The sequence below is a fragment of the Lissotriton vulgaris genome, chromosome 5 (assembly GCF_964263255.1).
Source record: "Lissotriton vulgaris chromosome 5, aLisVul1.2, whole genome shotgun sequence".
Taxonomy (NCBI): Eukaryota; Metazoa; Chordata; class Amphibia; order Caudata; family Salamandridae; genus Lissotriton; species Lissotriton vulgaris.
Window position 1 is genome coordinate 1,148,799,922 of NC_141693.1, and position 24,554 is coordinate 1,148,824,475.

Below are 24,554 nucleotides of genomic sequence, written 5' to 3' on the forward strand. Positions count from 1 at the left end.
CTGAGAAAAAAATCTTCAGGGAGACCGTTATCAGTATCAGTTGGTGCTCTTATCCATTTTGGCAAGCGGGCCCTGTATTACTTGCAAAATAGCATTGACTGCGCTGTCATCGGAAAGTGATAAGCATGACTGATCAAAGTGCATGCGGTGATGCTGGCATCCGTTCTATTCGCGTTAGACTAACACATGATGAATGGCATTTAGCAGAAGTGCTGATGTAATAATATTTGTGCCCGTGCCTAGATGGTGAGCTGTGATAACCAATCGGTGTAATACTTTACTTGAAGTGTACTACACCAAATACGTACGAGTGGAGTGATAGGGAAAATATATATGAATTGCTAGCAGAGTGGTCGACTTTGTAGGTGGCTGCAGGCTGTGTGTGTGTTGTTGGAGTGATGGCCAATTAAAGGAGATGAGGACTCGAAAAATTATTGATAGTTAAAGGGTTTGGTAAATGATTAAGAGAGTGATTTATTGGATTTTGTGATGACGTAAACCACGATTGCGAAGTGCAGGTGAGTGACAGTATTCGTACTTAGCTTGAGGGTTTTCAGGAATTGGTGCCACCTATGTGTTTCAAATGGCTTCTGTTTCATTCAGGCTTGGACCCAGCTGAGCCCTATTTCCAAGGCACGCCCATAGAGGTCAGACTGGATCCCTCAGATGCAGCCCTTGTTGATGTCATCCACACTGACTCCGGCCCCATGATTCCCAACCTAGGTACGTTATGATCCAACATCGAGTTAAGAATCTGAATATAAACACTGCTCTCTTCAGTTCTTTATCATTTCTTTGTTAACCTCTGCTTCTGGTATTTCAGGTTTAGGCATGAGTCATTTAGTCGGCCATCTTGATTTCTTTCCAAATGGAGGAGTGGAGATGCTGGGGTGTAATAAAAACATAATCTCTACGATTGTTGACCTTGATGGCATTTGGCAAGGTAAGCCTTGTGGGTGTGTGTCAATGCAAGGGTATTTCCACTCATTTAAGGGCATGAGTATTAGTAAATCATGCTAGATAAATGAACACACTCATAAAACCTCATGCCCAAACAACCTTGCACAATTCATTGTGCATCTTGCAGAATTAATCTAATAAGCACCAGGCAATATTATGTAAACTGTAAATAAAAACTGCAGGCAATGCGATGGGGTTATCCTTTCTCACGGCAGGCGCTGTGGACAATGCATGACTTTTTAAATTTAATCTAAGAAACCAATGGCATTCATTAGACGCCTGCGAAATCTGGCTTTGCAATTAGCAAATGCTCACCTGATGCAGAAACATAATTTAGCAAGGGTTGCGACTGTTCAAGGGCATGACTGGGGCCCAAAATATAAAATGGCCTGAACGCTCACCAAATGATTGAATCAAACTACTTCTATTTTACAAAGCTTGGTAACACATCATTTTTGTTAAATATTTGCATCAGCTCTGAATCCGGAAGGCTTCGGCCAGGCTTTGATTTTCATATGTTAAGTCAAAAAGCATTACCCCAGCAATTGCCATACGTAGCCCGACAGACCCAGAAGCTAATTTGATAACATAGCTTTGGGTACAAGTTGTTGTTTTTGAAGTCAATGAAGCCCACAGTGGATGCTGTTATTTTAGCAAGAACACCAAATGAACTACAGTTGGCCTTGAATAGATACTGTGCCTTCATGGCAAGTCTGAACCTGAAATTAAATGCAAAAAAAACCTACACAATGCATGTGGGGGAGAAAAGAAATGTAAAACACAGGAAACTGCTGGTACAGGGTGAACAACTGGACAGGACTCCAACCTATCCTTATTTAGGGATCGTCATTGACGAAAAATTTAAATGGAACCCAGCTATCAACACAAGGAAACTTTCATTTCTCCGAGAGACATCTTCGCTAAAAATCTTCTCACAAAGATTGGGGCAGCGACCACTCAAAGAAATGTTGCAAATATATAACTCAAAATGTGTAAGTACGGCAACATATGGGGCGGGGATATGGGGCTTTGCAAATGTGGACTCAATACAAAAAATAGAGAACTCCTTTTTGAGATACTTGTTGGCGGTACCAAAAACTTGCTCCACTTATGCCTGCCATACTGAGTTGGGCATCGACTACATTACAGACACTATAAAACTGCAGCCAATAATGTTGTGGCGTAGAATATGGGTCACCGAGCAATGTCATTTGACTAGGGCGATCATTCAAGATATCCTAACATTGGATCACTGTAGGAAGATCAAATGGTTGTCCTATGTCAAAGCGCTACTAACAGATCTAGGATATAGGAAGTATTTTGACCATCCTTTACTGATAAAAGAAATCCCAAAAAAGAACTTAAAAAGGGAGTGCCTTGTTCACCTGCGCCAGTTACGATTACTATCCGAGATCTATAAACCATCTGTTCAACACTCTTTACTAGCGCAGACTGTGTTTACCGTTGAACCTTACCTGAACTTTAAATTAACACAGTTTGAAAAAATGTTACTCACCCGCTTCAGATTTGACCTGTTCCATTTACTGGTTGCATTTCCAAAGCAAAATGTCTGGACATCCACACTTTCTATGTGCCCTTGTGATCTAGTGTCCCCACAAACAACGATACACACAATGTTATTCTGTAAGTTTTTCACTGAACCCCGTAAACGCTGGATACTGCCCATTTTGAAATTCTGGGGTCTCCGACAGTGCCGTCCTGCGTATCTGGCACTTCAGTATCTGGAAAATGAAAACTATGCTAAAGCGATCGTACTCTACCTCAAATTTTGCATACGTCATAGTACGAATTTATGAGTACGAATAACATGGCAGCTTTGCACAAACGAAAGAATCTAAGACAACAGGAAAACTGTATGCTATCATAATGTCGAACAATTTACACAAACTGAGATGTTGTTGCTCTTTCTAATATGCTTTTTTAACAAATGTATTTTTAACGGTTTTTAACTTTTGTAAATTTTTTAATTTGCTCATTGTGAACTTTTATGGTGTTTTTCTTAAAACTACCGAATAAAGTTATTATTGAAATTTAAAAAGTCAATGAAGCCCACAGTGGATGCATTCAAATCACATCAGCTACGTCCCAATCCCGAGATGACGCAAGTACCTTCGAAGTAGCAACACATTTTTATTTTTTCTATTGCCATTTTTGTTGGAAAAATGAAAAACACAAGAACATTTTCAGTGATTCTTGGATTTACTTATGTCTTGAATCTTTGATCTTTTCAATGATATTGTGTGTATTGAGGAGTGCATAGACTTTCTGTGTTGAAGCTTTATTGTCGTATTAGTGGTACAGCACGAAAGATTGTCTCAATCTCATCCCAGAGATATTAATTTTAAAATTTTAAGTAGAAATAGCACCAAAAACTAGAAAGCACCAATGCTAGTTATTGGTCGTGCTGGACCGCAATGTAGGAACAATTGAAGGGCAACTGCAATGGAGCAATGGGTTGGATGCACAAATCAGGTTCATCCTGGTAAAAGATTTTACCTTCTGATTTAGTCTTTTAAGTCCCAGCCAAATCATTGGAATGCACTTCTAAGGCCCCCAGCGCCTCAGGGGAGGTACTTAAAGAGGCACAGAGGTATCAGGCAGAGGCCAGAGTCAGGGTCCAGTCTGAGTCCGGTTGCAAATTGTCAGCTGGGTACTTCTAGGAAGACTCATCTTGAAGCTCGTTGTCTACCTGTAGCCACACTGGAGGTTAGCAACTGGATCCTTGGGGTGCACCTTTTTGTCCTGGGTACAAGAGGAACGAGGTCCAGCCCTCCAGGGCTCCTGTCTGATAAAAGACAGCAGGCCCAATACTCTTCTGATCTTCCGCAGATCCAGAAAGGTTTCTGTAAAGGGTGCCTAGCGATGCCACATTTATACCTAGCGCTAGCTGGTGGGTGGGTTTGGGTATTGACCCTTCCAAAATCAATGCTGTAAAGGTTTGCAGGAGTAATCTTACCCAGTTTTGCAGCAGTGCCTGTCTGTCCTTCAGCAAATAGATCAAATATGCCATATGTCAGGGAATTTTGAAGATGGCGATAATCTTCAATTAACTTAACTTGATGAGGGATGGGTGTGTGTATGCGGAGTGTCCTAAGGTAATCCCAGTGTCCTAACACATCTAACAGTAAAATCCAGTTTGAAGCAGGAACTGTACATACAAAGACAGAATTATGCTGGTAGAAAAGCAGGGCCTTTCAGCAACCAGACAGGGGATCCACAAGAATTGTCTTGGCATCATGTTCTTGCCCTTGCAAGTGCCTTAATGGATTACATGTGACTCAACAGGTCTTTCACACAGGATTTGACACTGTGCTGTCAAAAGGAGGCCCACATCCCCGCCCTGCATATTCTTTTGAGCTCAAAGGAATCATCTCTATGCAATCATGTCAGCCTATTATTTTCTCCAACTAGGCATTTAAAACATATTGCACAGCTATTCAAGGCTGTGTACAGGCTGAGAGCTGCCATAGGCATAGGCTAATTATCCCTCTGACAGTCCAAGCTCATAAAGGGTAACTTTTAAGGGTTACTTTCTCTTAATGCTTATTAAAATTAGACTTCACTATTGAATTGGATTCTTGTTAACTATTAAAAATAGCTGTTGTGAGAAAGTAGATTATTAGTTGGAGTGGATAGTAGTCACCATAAGTAATAATGTCACTCTTTTTGTTAGATCTAGTAAGCGTTTCAGTAATTTAAACCTGAGCTCAACCTCTAGTCGCTATGGTCACAGAGCAGATAGGCTTAACTCAATGAACAAAAATGTGCAAAGCTTTTAGAAGTACCAAAACAGTTAAAAAGGTAACAACACATTAAAAATCCACCTTCGCAATACAGACATAGAGGATGTGTTAATGAACTAAATGACACCAAAGCAACAAAGATCCAACAAGGGGAACCAGAGATATGAATTTTCAAAGTTTTAAATAAAAATACAGAAAAAAAGTGCAAAACGCCAACCACAGGCCAATGGTCACACTAGACCTGGATACATGTAAGTTTTAAGGCTAACACTGAAAGAAAGCTGGTTGGATACAAGGATAAGGTTCATCCTAGTTGTAAAGTTATCTTCACGCTTAGAAATTTTCTAAGAAGGTAGAGTCCTCAGTGGGGCAAGGCTGCAGGCTGGATCTGAAGACTGGATCGTCAATGATGGGTTGGTAAAGGACAAGGTCTCAGTGGAGCTGTCGACAAAGGTAGGAAAAACTCGGAGTGGGAAAAGTCTGCAGTATGCTCCCAGGAAGATGTTGATCAGATGTTGCATGCCAGGCTCTGCAGATCAGCTTGGTAGGTTGATCCATGTCTTCTGTTCGTTCTCCAGGCAAAAAGTCTTAAAAGAGCTTTAACACCTTGGCTGCTAGCAGTTTTCCCGTCCTGTGCTGGACATTCATATTTTACATTATTCACGACGAGGTCAGGTCACCATCAGCACAGCTCAACCGTGCATCATGACGAGCTGAGCTCGTCATCAGCATCGAAAGGGTTAAAGTCTTAGGTTTTAGGTTTGGACAGGAGGAACGCACTTTGGCACAAGCCAAGTGTTCAAAGACCTCAGAAACAACATTTGAGGGTTAGGACTCACTCAACCATGAGTAGGGTCCAGGGCAGGTCCAGTTGTAACTGGTCAGCTGAAACTTCCAGGAAGTGTATGTGAACCGGAGGCCAGACAAATGAACCATGGCATCCACATTTTAGTCCTGGGTACAAATGGGAGCAGGTCCAGCCCTTAGGGTTCTCCACACAGGTCTCAAAAGGAGGTGCAGTCCTTCTTTTGTCTTCCACAGGCTCAGTAGTGTTCTCAAGAGGGTCCCACATGTGTAAACCTTGGCCCCTTCCTGACCAAGAAGCAAAATGTTTCCAGGGGTAACCCCACGCACTTTTGCAGCAGGTCCTCTATGCCCGACTGCAAACAAGCCCACAGTGCCCCACTCTTCCTAAATTCAACATGGCAGAACCTTTCTTCCCTTGTGCAGAGCTCCTGTGTGCACCATAGAGGCGTGGCAAGGGAAATTAACAGTCCTCCTCTGTGGGCACTCAAAACAAATTCTGGGTACACTTCTACTCCCACTTAGATTGGTGTCTGTCTGGTTAATCACAAAAGAGAGTCCAAGTCGAGGTGCCCTACTTTTAAATATCCTGCACCATGCTTTATGGGCATTTAAAGCCTACTTAGAGGGTGACATTAATATTTAGGAGGAGGGTTCAGGCCTGTCAGAAGGGGTTATAACAAGTGGAATTTGCAGTTTAAATCTGTACATCCAGGTTACTAGTAGCAGGCCTGCAGTTAGGTTTTGCATTTTCACTTTATTGGTGGAAAATATGTGTCAACGTCCACTAGTGACAATTAACTTACAGGCCATGGCTACACCTTGAACCATAAACTCCGGACTCATTATTAAGTTATATATGCCAATTTGCAGTTTAACCAATTTCAGGACATGCGCTAGGGCCTGGTTAGCATAGTCCCTGCGAACAGAGAAAAAAAACGCTAGAATCATCAGTCCAAAAATTGGCTTTGTTCATGCAAAAAGAGGCAATTACCGACAGTTGCTTAATTATTTTTCAAGTTGGTTTCATTTCCGAAATACAGTATCAGTATTTTAAACCAGCCACGGTGAAAATTGCTTTTTGGGCTTTGTACTGTGGGAACATGGTAACATTAATTTTATATGCGGCCCACTTTTAAATACCATGTACCGTACCCTGTGGCCTGCAAGGCCTACACAGATGAACTTACTAATATTAAAAAAAAACTCTCACCATTCAAGTCAAACACTCTGAAGATAGTAACTTCCCTGCTGAACTACAAAAACACTGAAAAAAGAATAGAAGAAAGTCTACCCGTCCCTACATGGACTTGCAAATCTACTGTAACATTAAAATGACAAAAACTCCATCCTCCAGATGCATCAAGCATCCATTTTGCGATTCCTTATTAGCGAAAAATAAGGAATCGCTAATAAGGAATAGCAAAATGCTATGCAAGAAGAACTCGCTCAAAAAATAGCGAATTCTTAAAATTCCTTAATTGCGACTCGCAAATTGTGAGTCGCAATTAAGGAATACCTTCCCATTCATTCCTATGGGCCTAGTGGCCCATAGGAATGAATGGGAAGACATTCTCAATTTGCGAATCGCAATTAGTGAATCGCAAATTAAGAATGCGATTTCAAGGGTGCACCCCCTGAAATTGATCTGTGTACATGTATTGCGCACACACATGCCCTTAGGGCATGTGTGTGCGCAACATTAAACTTTGAAAAATGCACAAAAGTGCATTTTTCCAAGTTTTGCAAATTACCTTGAAGTTGAACTTCATGGTAATTTGCCACTCCTATTAACAAAATCGTCAATTTTTTTACTTTGATGCATTGCATTTAAGGAATCTCAATTTGAGATTCCTTAACTGCAAGTAATCTCAATTTAGCGAATTCTTAATTTGCGATTTGTGCATTTGGGATGATGCATCCCAAATGCAAAAATATCGGTCGCAAAGGGGCAGATTCTGAGAATCTGCCCCTTTGCGAGCCGATTTTACCTTGATCTGGGCCCACGTGTGATAAATAAGGCTTCCTGTTTTCCATTTTTACTGATTTTTACATATGAATACTGACAGAAAAACATTATTTTCCTGTCTTTATTTTTAAATGTGCATAAAAATGGAAATTGGGTTGTTTTTGAGTTAATCTAAATTTATGACTACCAGGCCAATAGCTGTGCGGATTAACAGGTATGTGTGTTATAAAGGAAAAACATTTTAGTAATGAGGCTTAAACAAGAGCAAATATGCACAAGGTAGATACTAAAATATGTACGCTTTTATATAAGTATATTGATTTATTTTAGTAATGAGGCTTAAACAAGAGCAGATATGCACAAGGTAGTTACTAAAATGTGTACGTTTTCATATAACTATATTGATTTATCATCTGTGAGTGTTCATTTCATCGGAACCTGTCTGGCATTCAATTGAAGGTTGGCATGTATCAGGTGAGTAAACGTGGAAGTATACCAGTTTCAGGATACTTTTTTCACAAATCCTAAAATAAATGTGGCTAAATACAGACAAAATTAGCAAAAACGAAATATGAATAAATACAGACGGAAATGTCAAAAAGATAAATACCACAACAACTGGAGTCCTGATCATAAACTACAGTTACAGTAAAGCAGGGGGTGTTGAATGCATGCTGATCTAGACTGAATGACACAACAACCAATAGCTGAGTGGAGAAAACCATTTGTATAGTTTTTAAGGCCCTCCATGATCAGGGCCCTGTCCCGCTACAAGAACTCTTCTCCTGGTACTCGAACTCTAGAACTCTTCGTTCCTCATCTGCCTATTTGGCCACAGTTCCTAAGATCCGGAGGAGTCGGATGGGAGGCCGCTCCTTTGGATACACCGCGGCCAAACTCTGGAACTCCCTGCTTCTGACCCTGAGGAGCATGGGGGAACTCTGCTCTTTTAAAAAAGGTTTGAAGACCCATCTGTTCCCCAGAGCAGTGTAGTGAGGCGTGTGTGTTGGTCTGAAGAAGTCAAAGCACCAGGATACCATTTGGGTGACAGTCTGCGCTATACAAGTAGGCAATACATACATACATACATACATACATACATACATACATACATACATACATGTGTCCTCGTATCAGACTTTAATGACTAGTCTCTAGCTAAGTTTAAATCCATAGGACAAGTACGGTGTGGGTAGCTGCAACCTGACAGAGTTTGTTGCAACATTATAGCATCGCCTTGTACCCAAGTATTTTGTTTTAAATGTTTCCACCCTGGCATACTTTCTGCCCTGGTCAAGTGAGGCTTTGCCTACACAATGGCAAAACGTGTGTTGCTACAGATTAATGGCCTGATTTAGATCTCGGTTGACGGGTTACTCTGTCACAAGGGTGACGGATATGCTGTCCGCCAAAATATAAATCCCATTATATTCTGGTGGTCGGGATATCCATCACTGTTGTGATGGAGTAACCCATCCCCCAAAATCAAATTCAGGCCCAAAATCTGAATGAGATGTATTTAAAGTCCTGCTGCTTCATTTTCCAGGGACGCGTGACTTTGTGGCATGCAACCATCTGCGGAGCTATAAGTACTATTCAGACAGCATCTTAAGCAAAGATGGCTTTGTTGGCTTCCCCACCTCCAGCTATGACTCCTTTAAATCGGTAAGTCTTTATTATTGAACCATATACTCCATCAGCACTTTCATATATACAACGAGACCTTAGGCAGGCAATGCAGTGCTGGTAATTACCCATGGTGATTTCACAGCAGAGCAGTTTGAGGGTGAGGGACCTCTGCTGTTGGTCTCTCTCAGGTACGGCGTAGTGGCCATGAAAGGCTCACAAGTAATGGTGACCTCGCTGGAGTGGTCATTCCTTACATCAGGATAGAGACTGCTGGCTGAGTGGCAGCTCACTGGGTCACAAGCGCAACATAATATATTGTAACTGTGTTGCAACCTGAGGCCAAATCAGAGAATTAGAGACCGCAAATTTGTGTCGCAAGTCCATATTTTTATGCTTCTCAATGTTTGTTTTCTTGTTTGAGATGTTTGAATGATCTAGAGAGAAGCCTGGATTTTAGGAAGAGGAACCATTGCACCTTCCCACTGAGATACCCTGTGCTGATGTTTACAGATCATGCGTGACAATGGCAAATGCCTTGCTTTTGAAGACACTGGAATTTAGCATCTCTCCCGCAAGGTTCTGTAGGGCATGTGGTTTTGAGAGTTTGTGTCAATGTATTTTAAAGTAAAACTTATGGAACAAAGATTCTTGGAACCCTAAACCCTGGCCACTTTAATTTAAGAGTAGTTGCTCTTTTGTTGCTTTGGACAAAAACAGTGTTGTCCCACATGCCCTGTCGCTGAAGTGCACTTCTTTTTAGGTGAATGTGCACATACGAATTGTAAAAATGCCATCACCCACAGTGCCAGAGAGCCAATTACTAAAGTGGGCTGACCCCCTACCCTATGATCTGATCTAATGAATGGAAAGACAATGTGAATGATAGGTGTACAGGCCAATGAATTAGGATGGATGACCCAAAGTCCCTCAGTGCATATATGTATCTATGTATGTATTTTTTAGTCTTGATTTATTTTTTATTACATGATGCCGGCCAGACATAAAGAGCAACAAGAGATAAAAAATGCACAGCCTATTTTCTAACAGACGCCTTCATTCTCTTGTAGGGTAGTGGCTTCCCATGCCCCTCTGGCGGTTGCCCCAGAATGGGACACTATGCTGACAATTTCGGTGGTGTTACACAATCGAGCCAAAGGTTTTATCTAAACACAGGCGATGCCAAAGACTTTTCGCGTAAGTGACACTTTCTCAATTGGAAACAGTTGATTTAGATTCCGCTTCTCTGTCTCATTTTCATCTGCATGTGTTGCCTTTGCCTTAGTTTCTTATTCATTATTTCGTATTTAAAAAACGTATTATTTAACTTTTCATTTTGTGTTACAGCTCTATTTCTTTGCTGTTTTTGTCTGAATCTGTGTCCTGGTCTACGTGGTGTCTTATTTTTTTCCCTTTTGTTTGTTTTCCATCGGATTTCGTCAGTCATTCTCGTAATCACATTTATTTTTTCAGCTATTGCATTTTTCTGTAATCAAATATAAAGATTGCAGTGATTATTTTGAATTCCAATGCTGTAGTTCAATGAAGTATCAGAGAGAAAGTACTTTAAAACAATTATTTGGATTCTAAAAAGAAACAACACCATAACAAAGATGATGTGCAGTGCAGACCAGTGCACAGGCCTATGCTCTAACAATACAGAAGGACTGCCCTAACACTTTCGGGTCTTTGAGTCGCACCCCACAGAATTAAACATTCAAGAAGCCTCTCTAATACTGCCACAGGCCCCATACCTATTCGAACCTATGCAGGCAGCCGCTTCCCTCATACGCAAACCGTTCAGCCCTAATACATCAATCCACATCTCAAGTCCATTGCTCCAGGTGTGGTATTGCAGGCGTAACCAGTTGTCCGATATTGCGTCTACCTACAACTAAACCCAAATTGCAGCATTGATGCTGGTATCTAGTGCTAGGCTGGTCCCCCCATACACCCAGGGTGCAGGAAGGAAATATTGTTGATCAGTCTTCTACTGCAAAAATTATTTGCGGGTGACAATTTTATACACCACATTCAAATGCCATCTTCTGTAACATGTCCACTTGTTGATCTTGGAGCTAGTGAAGAAGATTACTTCTGCTGTTAGACTCTTGAGGCACAGTGTGTTTTTGGGGGTGTGGCTTCATTGTGCTGAAATACAGGTAAAAAATCTAAAGAGATCCCCAGATATTTCCTAACCCCTATCAACACAATAATATTGTTTTGGGGGCATTCCTAAATGTTAGATAATGATCAATATTACAAATCTACAGACGGAATATGTTCTAACGTTTAGGATCAAGTTCTCCAAAAGGTCTGCCACCTCTTACCTCCCTTTCGATCTGTTGTGCATTTTGTATTCAGTGCTCTTCATTTGTTCGATATTTGGGAGATTGATGTCCCATATATGTACATCAGTTGTTCCCATTTACATTCATGTAGGGCTCTCCAGACACCATCATGAGCAGTTTTATTATTAACATTAACATAATAAAATGTAATCAACCTTAAACTCAGCAACTTTCCAGTCTGGTTTTGCACATATGTATTAATCTTCCCCTGTGTCATTGGATGGGTGACATCCTATTGGTATGTGGCTTTAGATCTAACTTCTCCAGTATTCCAGCTATCCCTAGTGGGCCTTCTCATGAAGGTTTTCCCCTATTTCACATGTTTGCTATTCTACTTTGATTTTGGACCAACTTCTATGACCTCAGAGTTATACTTTGCTTGTGTTGCATTTGTTGTGTATCGGTGATAGGGGGATCAAGGGTTTGCTTTTCTGTTTTCGCAACCAGAGTTTTCAGGATGGTGTCCCAGTCATTATGTGTAATTCTTCCTCCATTCATTTTTTGCTATATGATGAGGGCTTCCTTCTGTGGTGTCCCTTCCTTTTAGATCCTGGTGGGCATATTTTGATGGATGGTGCCTCACTTACTTTCTAGTTCAAGATTATTCTGCGTTTGAATACTTGAAGAACCAGATCTATGAACTTATTTGTGGCTGTAGCTTTTTTAAGCTAGTGTGTGTCCTAGGAGGCTTTATGCTGAAGGGTCCCCCAAGTTTCTTACTGGTATTTCGAAGAGTAAAGATATTAACCTTTTCCAGTATTGTACTATTTGTGTGCATTCCCACACCATGTGACAAAAATCCGCTGTTAGTTTGTCACACTTATGGGTGTGTGAAATTTGCATAATTTCATTTGGTGTAATTACAGAAATGTCTGGCAAAAGCAAGAAAAGTTATACATTATTAAAAAAAATAAACATTTACATTTTGTGCCACTTCACAGAATCTTTCGAGGCACCATCAGTGTATATTGTGGTGTACTCTGTTGAGTACACCGCCATGTTATTCAATCGCTTTTGGTGTCTTTTAAAACAGTGTCTCTCTGTGCTTAATAATCTGAAGTGGGAAGACGTTATCTTCATGTACCCTAGAATAGCCTCCTGTAATGTATTATTAGTCAGTCTAGCTTTAATTCCTTTTCTCCTCGATCCTTGTCCTCTCCAAGCCATCTTTTCGGTCGTTGTATCATAGCTGCTAAATAACAGACATCAAAGTGGGAACCACCTTTATCCAAGCCTCTGGATTTTCCGTATTGCAGTTCTTTTCGTTTACATTCCCTTTGTCATATTTGATGCTAGGGCATTTGGGGGGCATATTATCAAGAAAGGCGATAACATTATCGCCGCTTTAGCGGCAGAAAACTGCCGCTAAAACGGTGATAATGGGCTTGATAATATGCTCTATGGTATTCCAATTGAAGCCCATGTTAAATGTGAAGGACATCTAACATGGGCTTCAATTGGAATTCCATAGAGCATATTATCAAGCTCATTATCACCGTTTTAGTGGCAGTTTTCTGCCGCTAAAGCGGCGACAATTTTATTTCCTGTCTTGATAATATGCCCCTTATTTCTTTGAGTAACTTTTCTGTATTGTCATTTGTAGTGCCAATGAATAACGATTAGTTCGGCAATCGCTAAGCAGCCAGTGGTGAAAGTGGCAGCTTGCACCAAAATGGGACTGCCTGTCAAACAACAGTCATCACTCTCCCGAAGTTGCCTGTCGTCAGCTTTTCATATTTATGATTTATAAGCACCCGTAGGTATTTGAGCCCCAACACATGCTCATAGTCTTCAGTATCGTCATTATCTCTTGTTTTCTGGGTCCTGTAAGTATAAAAGTGCGTATCTGGTATGAAACTAATAGTAAATGATTTTAGCAACATAGGCATCAAGTGAAAATTAGAGGGCATAAGCTTAATGAATTAGGCATAGAGATTTAAAGTGAATGCTCTGCTCTGAGGTGGGGCAGTACAGGCTCCTCGGGCATCTGGGACATACATAATTATCACTCTAGAGGTGAAAGCTCAGCCTTACTCAGAGATTTTGGACTAACTGCAACCTTGTGGGCCAGTGCATAGGCTAGCACAGTGGTCTGAGCCTCTTTGGAGGGTTAAGGTAGGGCCTTCTTTGGAGACGCAAAAGGCAGAAAGAGGAACTTCAACAGCGTTAATATGTACATCATGGAAGGGAAAGTGGTCAAGGATGTCTCCCAGTCATTTTATTTTGGCTATGAGTGTTAGAGTCAACCAGGTTCACTTCACAAAAGGCCTGTCCCACCACTGTTTATTGTTGCCAATTAATAGAATTTCGAGTGGCAGAACTTTGAATATAATCTCACATGCCCTTTAAATTTCTTCCAACAGCCTTTCATTGATCCTCAAAGTTAGCCCAAAATCATCAGCCTTTTTTCTAAACACTATTGATTATTGTTGCTGCTTCGTGCTACAACTCTTGGCTGGTGGTTGCACCATTATTTTACCCATCATTCCCTGCTTTTCACATGCCCTCTAAAAAAGCACTGTTCATTTAAGTGCTTCAACACTTTAGTGCATGTTTGTCACCATCTAATATGTTTATTCAAATGTCAGAGTCACTTAACACTGTTAGACCAACTCTTCCTGGTGTGCCTGTTTCGACCACCCCAAAAGGAACAATTTTTGTAACGTGAAAATCTGCTTCCCGTGCCATAGCAGCTATTGACCTAAGGTACTCATTCTCCAAAAATGTCATGTGCATTTCCATCTAGTCCCCTCTCTGGTCCTGATGGAGGAGTACTGTGTAATCTGAAAGGCTGTATTGAGAAACTGAGTATCTGTTAATGTGCTAAGTTCTGAGTGTAGCTTCTCCTTTTTTGGCATCTCAGGTTCTCTTCTTCCCTGCTTAGCCTGCCTCACCCTGCTCCACATTTATAAGATATTCCACTGTTCTACTGACATCTGCTGTTTTCATTAATAGTGCGCCAAGCACGATTATTGTCCCCATTCTGTTCCCTTTCTTTTATAAAATATTTTTTTGATTAAAAGTCCAGACTCGCCTTATATAAAAAATGTAAAAAACGTAATTGATCAATCACTCAACTTCTCACCAATCAATTAAGCAATCATTGAAAACCAGGTGCGGTACACAGCTGTCCCGATTCATTAAGGTAAAGTTAGACGAACGTCTAACTTTACGACTTTCGGTATTCACAAAGGGCATGTACTGCTCGTAAATGCCCATTGTGTATTCTGAAAGTCATTATGAGTTGTAAATGCCCTTTGTGAATACCGAAAGTCGTAAAGTTAGACTTTCGTCTAACTTTACCTTTGTGAACCGGGACCAATGCCATTACCTCCTCCTCCCTCTCGCTTTAATGAATTACAATGCAAGGCAATTGTGCCTGAGGTGGACTCAGAGTAATGTGATTACTGGTAAGTAACATAAGAACGTATTTGAAAGAACAGATGTAAACGTGATTCAGTGATTCAGAAAAGAATTCTGGCACTTGGTGGCGGCAATGTTTCGTTAGAGGTTTAATGAGAAAAGGTGTAAGGGTTGGGATGGAAAATGGGGCAAAATGATAAAAAAAAGATGATTTTCCCTATAAATTAACAAATGATATTTCTCTCCATTGACTCACACGTACCTTTGACCCCTCTCTTTTCACTTGTGCTGTATTTCTCATAAGCTTCTTGGGCTTTTTCCACTATTGAATCAAATGGTGTAGTTTCATTTAAACTCTTGCATTTTTGTTTCTTAGAGGAAGTCACATCATCTTCTTTCCCAGTAACCCTCATGATGATTTCTCTATAATAGAAATGCATGATTTTTCTTCTAGGACTAGGATACACTTTGGTTTCTAGTAGGCTTGAATGTCTTTTACTAATGAACTCGCATCTGCTTTTTATTTTAGTAAATTAATTAGTCTGTTTCATCATATGATTATATGGACCTTCAAATCCCATGATTTACTGAAGTGACCCTAAATGTGCTGCTTAAATACATTAAAAATATTTGGTAATATGATCTGGCAAAAATTGAAAAGAACCAATACCCTCTCTAATAATTCTTACATATTGTATCATGAAACCAATTTGCTAACTGACAATACCAATCAAATTAATGCATTTAAAAATGACATAATATAGAACACATCATAGAACATATGAACTGCTGCACTATTTCTGACTACTTAACAGTGACAATGTCCTTTAATTTTCAGGCTATCGGTACAAAGTGTCTGTCACAGTCACTGGCAGTTCGAGTGTTGTCGGGTATTTCAAAGTGGCTCTGTATGGGAATAAAGGGAACACCCAGCAGTATCAAATTTTCAAGTAAGATTTGTTTTGTTTAGCAGTGTGAAGGGCATTGTTACATCTGGCACCATTGGCGCGGGTCTCCCTTCCATTTTTTTGCTGTTGCCTCATGCGTTTTTGCAGGTATTAGATGCTTTGGGCACTGTGCCAATGCTATTCAGTGTCACAGTGCAAGTGCTCCCTACTGTAAATTGATGTATGGATTAGTGATTCCATGTTTGGCTAGTTGGTTTACTTGTCAGACCCTAGTCTAGTGCACTGAGTGTGCCAGGGCATGTAATCCAAATGCTGCTGGTGGGCCTGCAGCACTGGTTGTGCCACCCACAGATGCAGCCTTGTAAAATGTGTCTAAGGTCTGCCATTGCAGAGCCTGCGTGCAGTCTGGTACTGTCATGCTGACTGGGCAAGTGCACCCACTTGCCAGTCCCTAAACCTTCCCTTTTCTTCATATCAGTCACCCCTATGGTAGGCCCAAGGGCAGGGTGCATTGTAAGTATAAGGTAGGACAAGCCCTGAGGTGTGTGGCATGTCCTAATAGTGAATTACAGCCATTTTCGTTTTTCACTATTGCAAGGCTACCTGTTCTCCATAGGCCCGAAAGGGCTGTTAGAGTTATTACATTTTATAATCCTAACTGTCTCAGAGAACATGGTGGAAATTCGAGTTTAGTATGCCTGAACTTAGAATAATAAAATACATATTTTAGTAAAGTTTATTTTAATTTTCTGTGTTTGCAAATACCACTTTTAGAAAGTAGGTATTTGCTTGTCTAACCATTTACCCTGCCTCTGCTAGTTTGTGTATTCCTATGTCTGGTTTTGTGAGTGACAGGGCTGGGGAATTCCATAGACAGGCTGAGTCACCCAGTGGTGAATAGAGAGATCTGCATCTAGATGGGAGGGAGGAGTTCACCTGAACCTCGAATAGGGCTGTGCTTGCCTTCCACAATGCTGGCTCCACCCCCTGGGGAGCGGCTGATGTCTCTGCCCTGCACACTGAAAGAAGAGAAGGAGTCCTGTAAACAAAGTGCTCCAGGACTGTACTTGCCTTCCACAATGCTGGCTCCACATCCTGTGGGGCGTCTGATGTGCATGAATATATGATGATACAACGAATTCCGTTGCAACGCATGCCTTTACCACGCATGCGTTACAACGGAATTCGTTTAGCACGCATAAACCTTTCACCGACTATTTGCGTGGTGACGTCATACGTCGTTAAAAAAAACTGCATTTTTTTACCGATTTCTCTTAATCGACTCTGATGCCGACGTGACTTATGGTGAGTTGTTTTATTTGGGGGGGAGACCCCCCCAAGCCCCCTCTTTTTTTTTTACTTTTACCACATATGCCTTTACTACAAACATCTTAGTAAAGGCATGCGTGGTAAAGGCATTAGTTGTAACCACGCATGCGTTGTACTGCATGCGTGGTTAAAGATTTCGTGGAAACGGCTTCGTTGTAAAAGCCGTTTCCCATGTGCATACCCTGCACTGTGAAAGGAAAGGAGAAGTCTGGTAAACAGAGTTCTTCAGAACTGGTTTGGACTGGGCAAAGGCCCCTCTCCCCTCAGAGAACAAAGGATTTCTGGATATAAATATTGGGACCCTGATCCCATGAAATTAGATCACTTTGGACTACAAGAAGAAACCTTTACTGAGGAGAGCAACCTGAAGAAACTGAGGAGAGACTATTCCCAAGCTGAAGTGCTGCTTGGGGGATTGGCCTGCAGTGGTTGCCTTACTGCCAAAGGAAGGAGAAAGGAACGTAGTGTACTTTGCTTTCAACTTGTGAAGGATCTCCAAGGGCTTGGTAAAGAGCTTGCCTCCTGCTGAAGTCTCAGGGGCACCAGACTTCAACCCCCAGCTCCTCAGAGTTCTTTTAGAAGTGCCTGCTGCTGTTTTGGGTCTTCTGAGGAATTGCGTGTCGCAAGGAGCTGGAAGCGCAACTCAATGAGAAGAAGCGTGTTGCCGTCGCTGTGCCTGCCGTCGCAACTCCGGAGAAAGGAGGGTGATGCCGCTGGAACTGTTGCACTGCACAGCATCGGAGAGAAGCACGCCGCAACGAAGAGGAAGCGTGTCACCGTCACTGCTGCTGCCGTCGCAACTCCGAAGAAGGAGGGTGTTGCCGCTGTGGTTGTCGCACTGCACCACATCAGGAGAGGAATCTCGCAACAAGGTCGAAGCGTGTCGCTGTTGCTGTGCCTGCCGTCGCAACTCCGAAGAAGGAGAGTGTTGCTGCTGGAACTATCGCATTGTATCTGCATCGACCAAGAGCCCCTCGCATCCCCGAGAAGCGCGCCACCGTCAGAGCTGCTGCCGACGCAGCTTGGATGTCGCCGCTGTAGTTGTTGCATCGAGCGGAAGCTTCACGCATCGTGGAGAAGAGCGTTGCCGCTGGAGCTGTTGCCGTCACATCATAAGGGTGTCGCCGCTGCAGTCCACGCATCGAACCGAGAGTTTCTTGCGTCCCCGAGAAGCATGCTGCATCTGGAAGATCTTCACGTCTTTATTTCTTTGCACCAGACTTTGCTGCATTTCCCATCACTGCGACATTGCTTTTCGTGGAAGTGCAACGCAACTTAAAGTACATTGACGCAGAGTGTCGCATCTAAAAACTGAACTGAACTAAGCTTAAATCTACCATCTTAAAGTAATCATAGTGTGTATTTTTGTTGTTTATAGTCTTGTGGTAACTTTATATAAAGTCTACTTATTTTTTATATAAAACCTGTGTGGGGTCCATTTGTAGTGTTGTCACTGGGTTACTGTATGTGGTCACAACTGCTTAACTCACAACGCCTCTGAAATAAGCCTTGACTGCTCGCGCCACGCAACCTAGAGGGTGAGCAGGGGTTATTTTAGGTGTGTAATCCCCTTGTCCTGACTAGAGGAGAGGGTCCCTACTTGTTACAAGTACCTACCTGTGCCAACTAGAGACCCCCAAATCTAACAGAAATGAACCAGTGTTTATAGACTACTGACAAATAAGTGTACACACTTTGAAGCAGTTCCTATAGTAATTAGCGCAAGGCACGAGTATTCTAGATCAAATAGGTAATAAAACATCATAAATCATATTCAGATTATATTGTAGATTTTCTCTTTTAATATTTTGACTTGACTCACCCATCATTGTAAATGATAAATAATGCAACATGATATTTGATTCCATGTATGTTTAATATATCACATACATTCTAGTTAAGTAGGACTCCCCTCCCACCACTGGGTTTACTTTACAGTCCATACAGATGCTATGGCATTTTGACCTGAAAAAAGGAAACAAGACAAATTGCAATATTTCTGTTGCAATCCTTTTGTATATTTATTACATGGAAAAAGGTTTTGTTTTATTTCAGGGGGAACAAGGCCATTTCATGCCAGGAAAAGCATTTCTGCTATATCGAAAATGGACGTTTTCACTAGGCTGCTTTTATGACACAGCAGTTTTAGGCAGCCTCATATGTTACCTCCTGACACCCACTACTAAAGTTCCACTATAAGTGGACCTTGGTATTTGCCGTGTTGGGAAGAACCAAAATGCCACTTCATGTTGGTTGCTAAAAATGCTTGAATCACCCTTCCTTTTCCCACTCCTAAAGAGTCACACACTCTAACAGGCATTGGGGTGTGGCTTCCCTGTTATTGGAGTGATGATATGCATGTATTTATTGGGTGAATAGTTGTTATTGTCTACCTCTATTTACTGTAGGCTGTGGAAAAGCACAGCCATCGCAGAGTAATGATTTGAGATAGTGGGCTATACTAATGCCTGGGTCTTCTTATTGGCGTCTAAATGGAGCAGAGATGTCTCAGAGAATCAGAGGCACAACACTGTTTTATTCAGCTAAAGTAAGTTCTATGTTATGTTACCGTAAACTAGTTTGTAGAGTCCATTAATTAATCCTAGTATGTCTTCTTTGTCCTGGGTTTAATGTAATGAAGACCCTAATGCAAAGTAACGTGCTTAATGATATATAATCTGCATACATAGGAAGAGCATAGAAATATGTTATGTGTTGGACAGTGTTTGGCTTATTGGCCAACCCACCCCAAGAATGATAGTTTTTCTGATGTTTTGCACCCAATCACAATGCTAACCCAATCCACACTGTGGCGAGTTGCCTGTTGGAGCATTAACTTGGGAAGAAAAGATTAGTTTGAATTACTCTTTGTCGGTTGGGTGCTGTGATTAAGCACTTATCATTGGGGTACCTAGTTATTTAGTAAATGTTGATTATGAGATTCTTGAAAGCATATATTTTTATTGTAATAATGAAGACATGCACTTGATATCAGCTATTGAAGCATGTTGCTCTTGAATATTTCACATATCTGCATATTTGTTAAATTACAGTATTGGTCATGAAGCAGTGCTCTCTAAATTAGGTTATTTTATTCTAGGCTCTTATTTCTTCCAAAACAAATGTTCTGTTGCTCCGTCAAATAATACTAAAAGTTATATATTAATCCCTTCGTAGTGGTACAGTTTTAACATATAAACAATTCCCATGAAATAAACATTGGAAATGCCTTGTCTGTCCTCAATATGAAAAATCTCTGGTTTAAAAACCATCAAATATATTAACAACTTTGATAACAGAAAAATGCATACATCAAGATAATTAAACCAGTGTTGTCTAGAAAACGATTGGTAGGCACTGTACTTATATATGACTCTGGTCTTAGATGAATGATGATTTTTTTGACTTGGTCATCTTTTGTTAAAGTCAGTTCTTTGGTGTTCTCCCACTTAGAAGCAACATCAGTGGACAAGCCAGCATCTCTATCCCCCACATGCATCATCCCGGGTGTTTGCGAATTCTAAATTGCGAAAAATAGCGATTCGCAATTTAGAATTCTCAAAACGGGATGCATGAATATTTTCGGTAAATTTATGCGATTCGGTAAAAATCGCAATTTTTACCAAATCGCATAAATTACCGAAATACAATTTGCGAATTCGCTATTCCCATTGGTTCCTATGGGCCAAAAGGCCCATAGGAAGCAATGGGAAGGCATTAGCAAATTGCGATTTTCACTTTGAAAATCGCAATTTGTTAATGCATTTCATTGGTGCAGGGGGGGGGGTCCAAAGGACCCCCCCATGCACCCCTGAAATGTATTTTTCGCATCATGTTTCACACACACATGTCCTAAGGACATGTGTGTCCGTAACATGAATGTTGAAAAAAATGCATTTTCAGCATTTTAAACACTTTTTGCAAATTTACCGAGTGGTTCAACCACTCGGTAAATTTGACCCCCTAATTGCGATTTCGCAATTTTAAAAGTAATCATGCATTGCTTTTAAGAAATCGCAAATTTGCGATTTCTTAAAAGCAATCGCATTTTTAGAAATCGCAAAAATGTTGCGATTTCTAAAAATGCTTGATGCATTCCAAAAAGCAAACGGCCGATTTTAAGGAATCGCACCGTTTGCGACTCCAAAAATGCTTGATGCATGTGGGGGTAAATTTCAAAGTGCTGGTGCGAATGGCGACACAAAGTGAATATACCCCTAGGAAAGGTAGGAGACTAATGTGACAACTGTAGGGCTAGTCATTGCATGATCATTTTAAATGATTTTATCACATTACATTGGTACTTACAAATAAAAGAGAGGAAGCCTGTTTGGACAGGGTAGTAAACGGTTCAAGGCGGTTAATACCCAACAGGCAGTGGATAAGTCGATGGGTGACATATGAAAGAATTAGACGTAACCAGTAAGGCCAACTGCTCCCTGAATTCAGCAAACTTTTCTAGGTGGAGAAAGCTTTGGGAGCTGTAGCATATTGGAAGTCATTTCTCAAGATAGATATCTGATCTAGGGGATATCTAAATCAATTATATTTAAGATTCCAAATGGTGTAATTAGGCAGTATGGCATTAGGGCGAGATTGTGGAAGATAGCAGGAAGATTCAGCTAGCTAGTGTTCCCCATACTGGCGTGACGAACCAAATATACCGTGCCCAGTTCTAGAGCTGCAAATCCGAAAACAATAACGAACAATCAGAGACAGCAAGCTGGAACAAGGTCTGGTTAAGAAATCTGATGAGCAGAGATGCAAGGATTCAAAAGAACCCTTTAGCCAAATATCTCAAAATAGGTCACAGCCCAAGAAGACATCACCAATTAAAAGGCACATTTGTGGATTATTATAGTTGCTGATATAGGACTTGTTGAATGAACACACAAAGTTGATGGAATGTCCAGTTTCAATGTGGATTTTCTGGAGGGGTGAACATTAACATATGACCCAGGGCTGTATAGATTGCATAAGAAGTGAACATATTCAAGAGCAGACAGGGCTCTAGAAAAGAGGTCGTATGATCAAAGCTTCAATGAGAAGCTCAGTTGTAAGATAAGGGGGTGATTCATTCACAAAATATTGCTAACTGCATTCTTGCATGTTTAGTAACTAATGAAAACAAGATGTACACCCGAGCTTAAAGACGAAAGAGCTATAGTCTAGCTGCTTAAAGTAAAGGAGGGATGCAGTGGAGAACTGTTATAACCCCAGAATACAGGCATGGTGCTGGCGGACACTCGGCTGGCTCCCCTATCAGCACTGCCAAGAATCAAAGGAAACCCCACCAGACATTGCGCCATCTTAGACGCCAAGTCTAAAGTGACTGGTGGACTTAGTTCCACGACAATCTGTCACAGAAAGGATGGAGGGTTTACATGAATGGGTAAATGTTGAGTGACTAACATGCTGGAACATCTGCTGTGAAAGGCAAGAAGGTATTTTCTTCAGAGGTCTTTCCTCAAAGCGTCCCTTTCAATGATGGATGCAACTCTTTGGTGAAGACATCTTTTCTGTCATGATGGAAGAATACTCTAAGGCCCTTAATACCAGGTGGCCATTATTGCCTGTGATACTTATCGCACCTGACATAAACGGACATTGAGGTGTTCAGCATTTATCGCCTGAAATAATTGTTGACTATTACAGGCTTTTGGGGCGTAACATGTGGAATTTGATTCTTGCTGTACAAAAATCAGTATGTATCAGTATTTAAGGAAAATGTTTCCCCTGATTAATATTAGCAAGTATGTCCTGCCAAAATGTATCTAGGACGTGCTTTTTTAAACACTAAACAAGGATTACCATACTTTTCGAAATTTCTAACAAAGGTTATCGTAGGGAAGAACAAAATCTGCCACATTAACACATAGGAAATCTGCATTCCGAACTTCAAATCATATCCGACATAGGCTCTACCTAAATGGGAGATGAGTTGGCATTATGGGACTAGAAAGCATTACTTTCTATGAATATCTACATGGCTATGCATTTCAATTCACTGCCCCAAGCAGTAAAGAGATCAAAAAATCCTGTAACTTTTTTCTTCTGGATATGCAGCAGCCTATTCATAACTCCAATTGGAGGAGTATGGAGGGGTCAAGGTTTCAGGCTTAAACAATCAGGTTATTTGAGCGTTGTTGAATTGCTGATCCCAATAAAGCAATGACATCTTTTTTAGTGATAGTAAAACTGCTGGCACTTGCTTTCGTCTATTCATTTGACTTTTCTATGTTTCTGTTTGCGCAGGGGAACAATGAAAGCTGGAAGCACGTACACTGCTTTCATCGACGTTGAGGTTGATGTCGGCACCCTCAGCCATGTTAAATTCCTCTGGAACAACAACGTCATAAATCCACTCTTTCCGAAACTGGGCGGTCAAAAAGCAGTTTTGCAATACGGAAAAGATGGGAAAACGTATGTATATATACGCTTGTTAATATCAATATAAATATATTGGATTGGCAACTGGGAATCCCTGCTGTGTAGCATTAAATCACGTGGCAATAATATTGCATTTACTGCATCGACCAAAACAAGGTAAGCAAAGTAACCATAGAAGTTAGAATAGTAATTAGAGTCTTGCCATACTGGACTGCCTACCAATGCCTCGCTTCATGCCACCTCGTGGAACTATAGTTACCCAAGGCTCTTCTCTAGTGACTGAATCCCCTCCGATGATCCCTATGTAGCGATATCTCCTGCTACAGTGGCATATCCTGTTGCTAACTATGGGGCATATTAGCAACAACATGCAGTATTTACTGCAAAACACACTTAGCCTGATTTTTTTTATCGCTGGATATTATCGCAGAGATAACATGCTATTAGCAACGTTTATCTCTAATGCGATAAAATATCCGGCGATAGCGTCTAAATGCCTAAATATCGCTGGAAATTCAGCGATATTCAGGCATTAACGTTAATGGGGACTTAACCTGAATATCCACCTCCCATTGGATAAACAGGTTAAGCAATGTTCTGAGCAGGCGATAGCTGTGTTAGCGACTGCTTTTAGTCGCAAACAGTTTGGGTACGCCCACTTTGCATGTCATTAGCAATAAATATTGTTGACATATAAAGTGGACCCCAAACCGATCGCTATCAGCTAAAAGTAGCGACAGCTTGCTAAAGCTGCGATATGGCCCTTGCTAATATGCCCCTATGTTCATTCCCTGCAACGTAATGACAATGTCCATTTATATAGTTCATCATCTCTTCATTTGACAATTCTGACTCCTTTTGCTGTGTAATTACCCTGATAAATGTAATGTGCTTTGTTACCTTCTTGGGTCTGATTAGCGTTACATAAGACTATAAACGAATAAATACAGTGACGGTGCATATGTTGGTGATTGTAGGCCAATTTTTCTGACTTGATATAGTAACATACAGCCTTTGACAGCCAACGCAGCTGAAAGCTGTGCTGAGTTATAGATGTCCATAAATCACTAGTTAGTCAGGGCACTAATTT

General features: G+C 41.0%; 1 protein-coding gene across 1 annotated transcript in view; it reads left to right on the forward strand.

Annotated features, from left to right (window-relative positions):
• The window catches only part of LOC147712121 (pancreatic triacylglycerol lipase-like), a 201,867-nt gene that overhangs the window by 172,300 nt on the left and 5,013 nt on the right, over positions 1-24,554 (forward strand). Inside the window, exons 7-12 of the mRNA XM_086920290.1 lie at positions 604-723; positions 824-943; positions 9,044-9,162; positions 10,194-10,320; positions 15,676-15,787; positions 23,330-23,497. Coding sequence (XP_086776416.1) covers positions 604-723; positions 824-943; positions 9,044-9,162; positions 10,194-10,320; positions 15,676-15,787; positions 23,330-23,497 — 766 coding nt within the window. The remainder of the gene's footprint in view (positions 1-603; positions 724-823; positions 944-9,043; positions 9,163-10,193; positions 10,321-15,675; positions 15,788-23,329; positions 23,498-24,554) is intronic.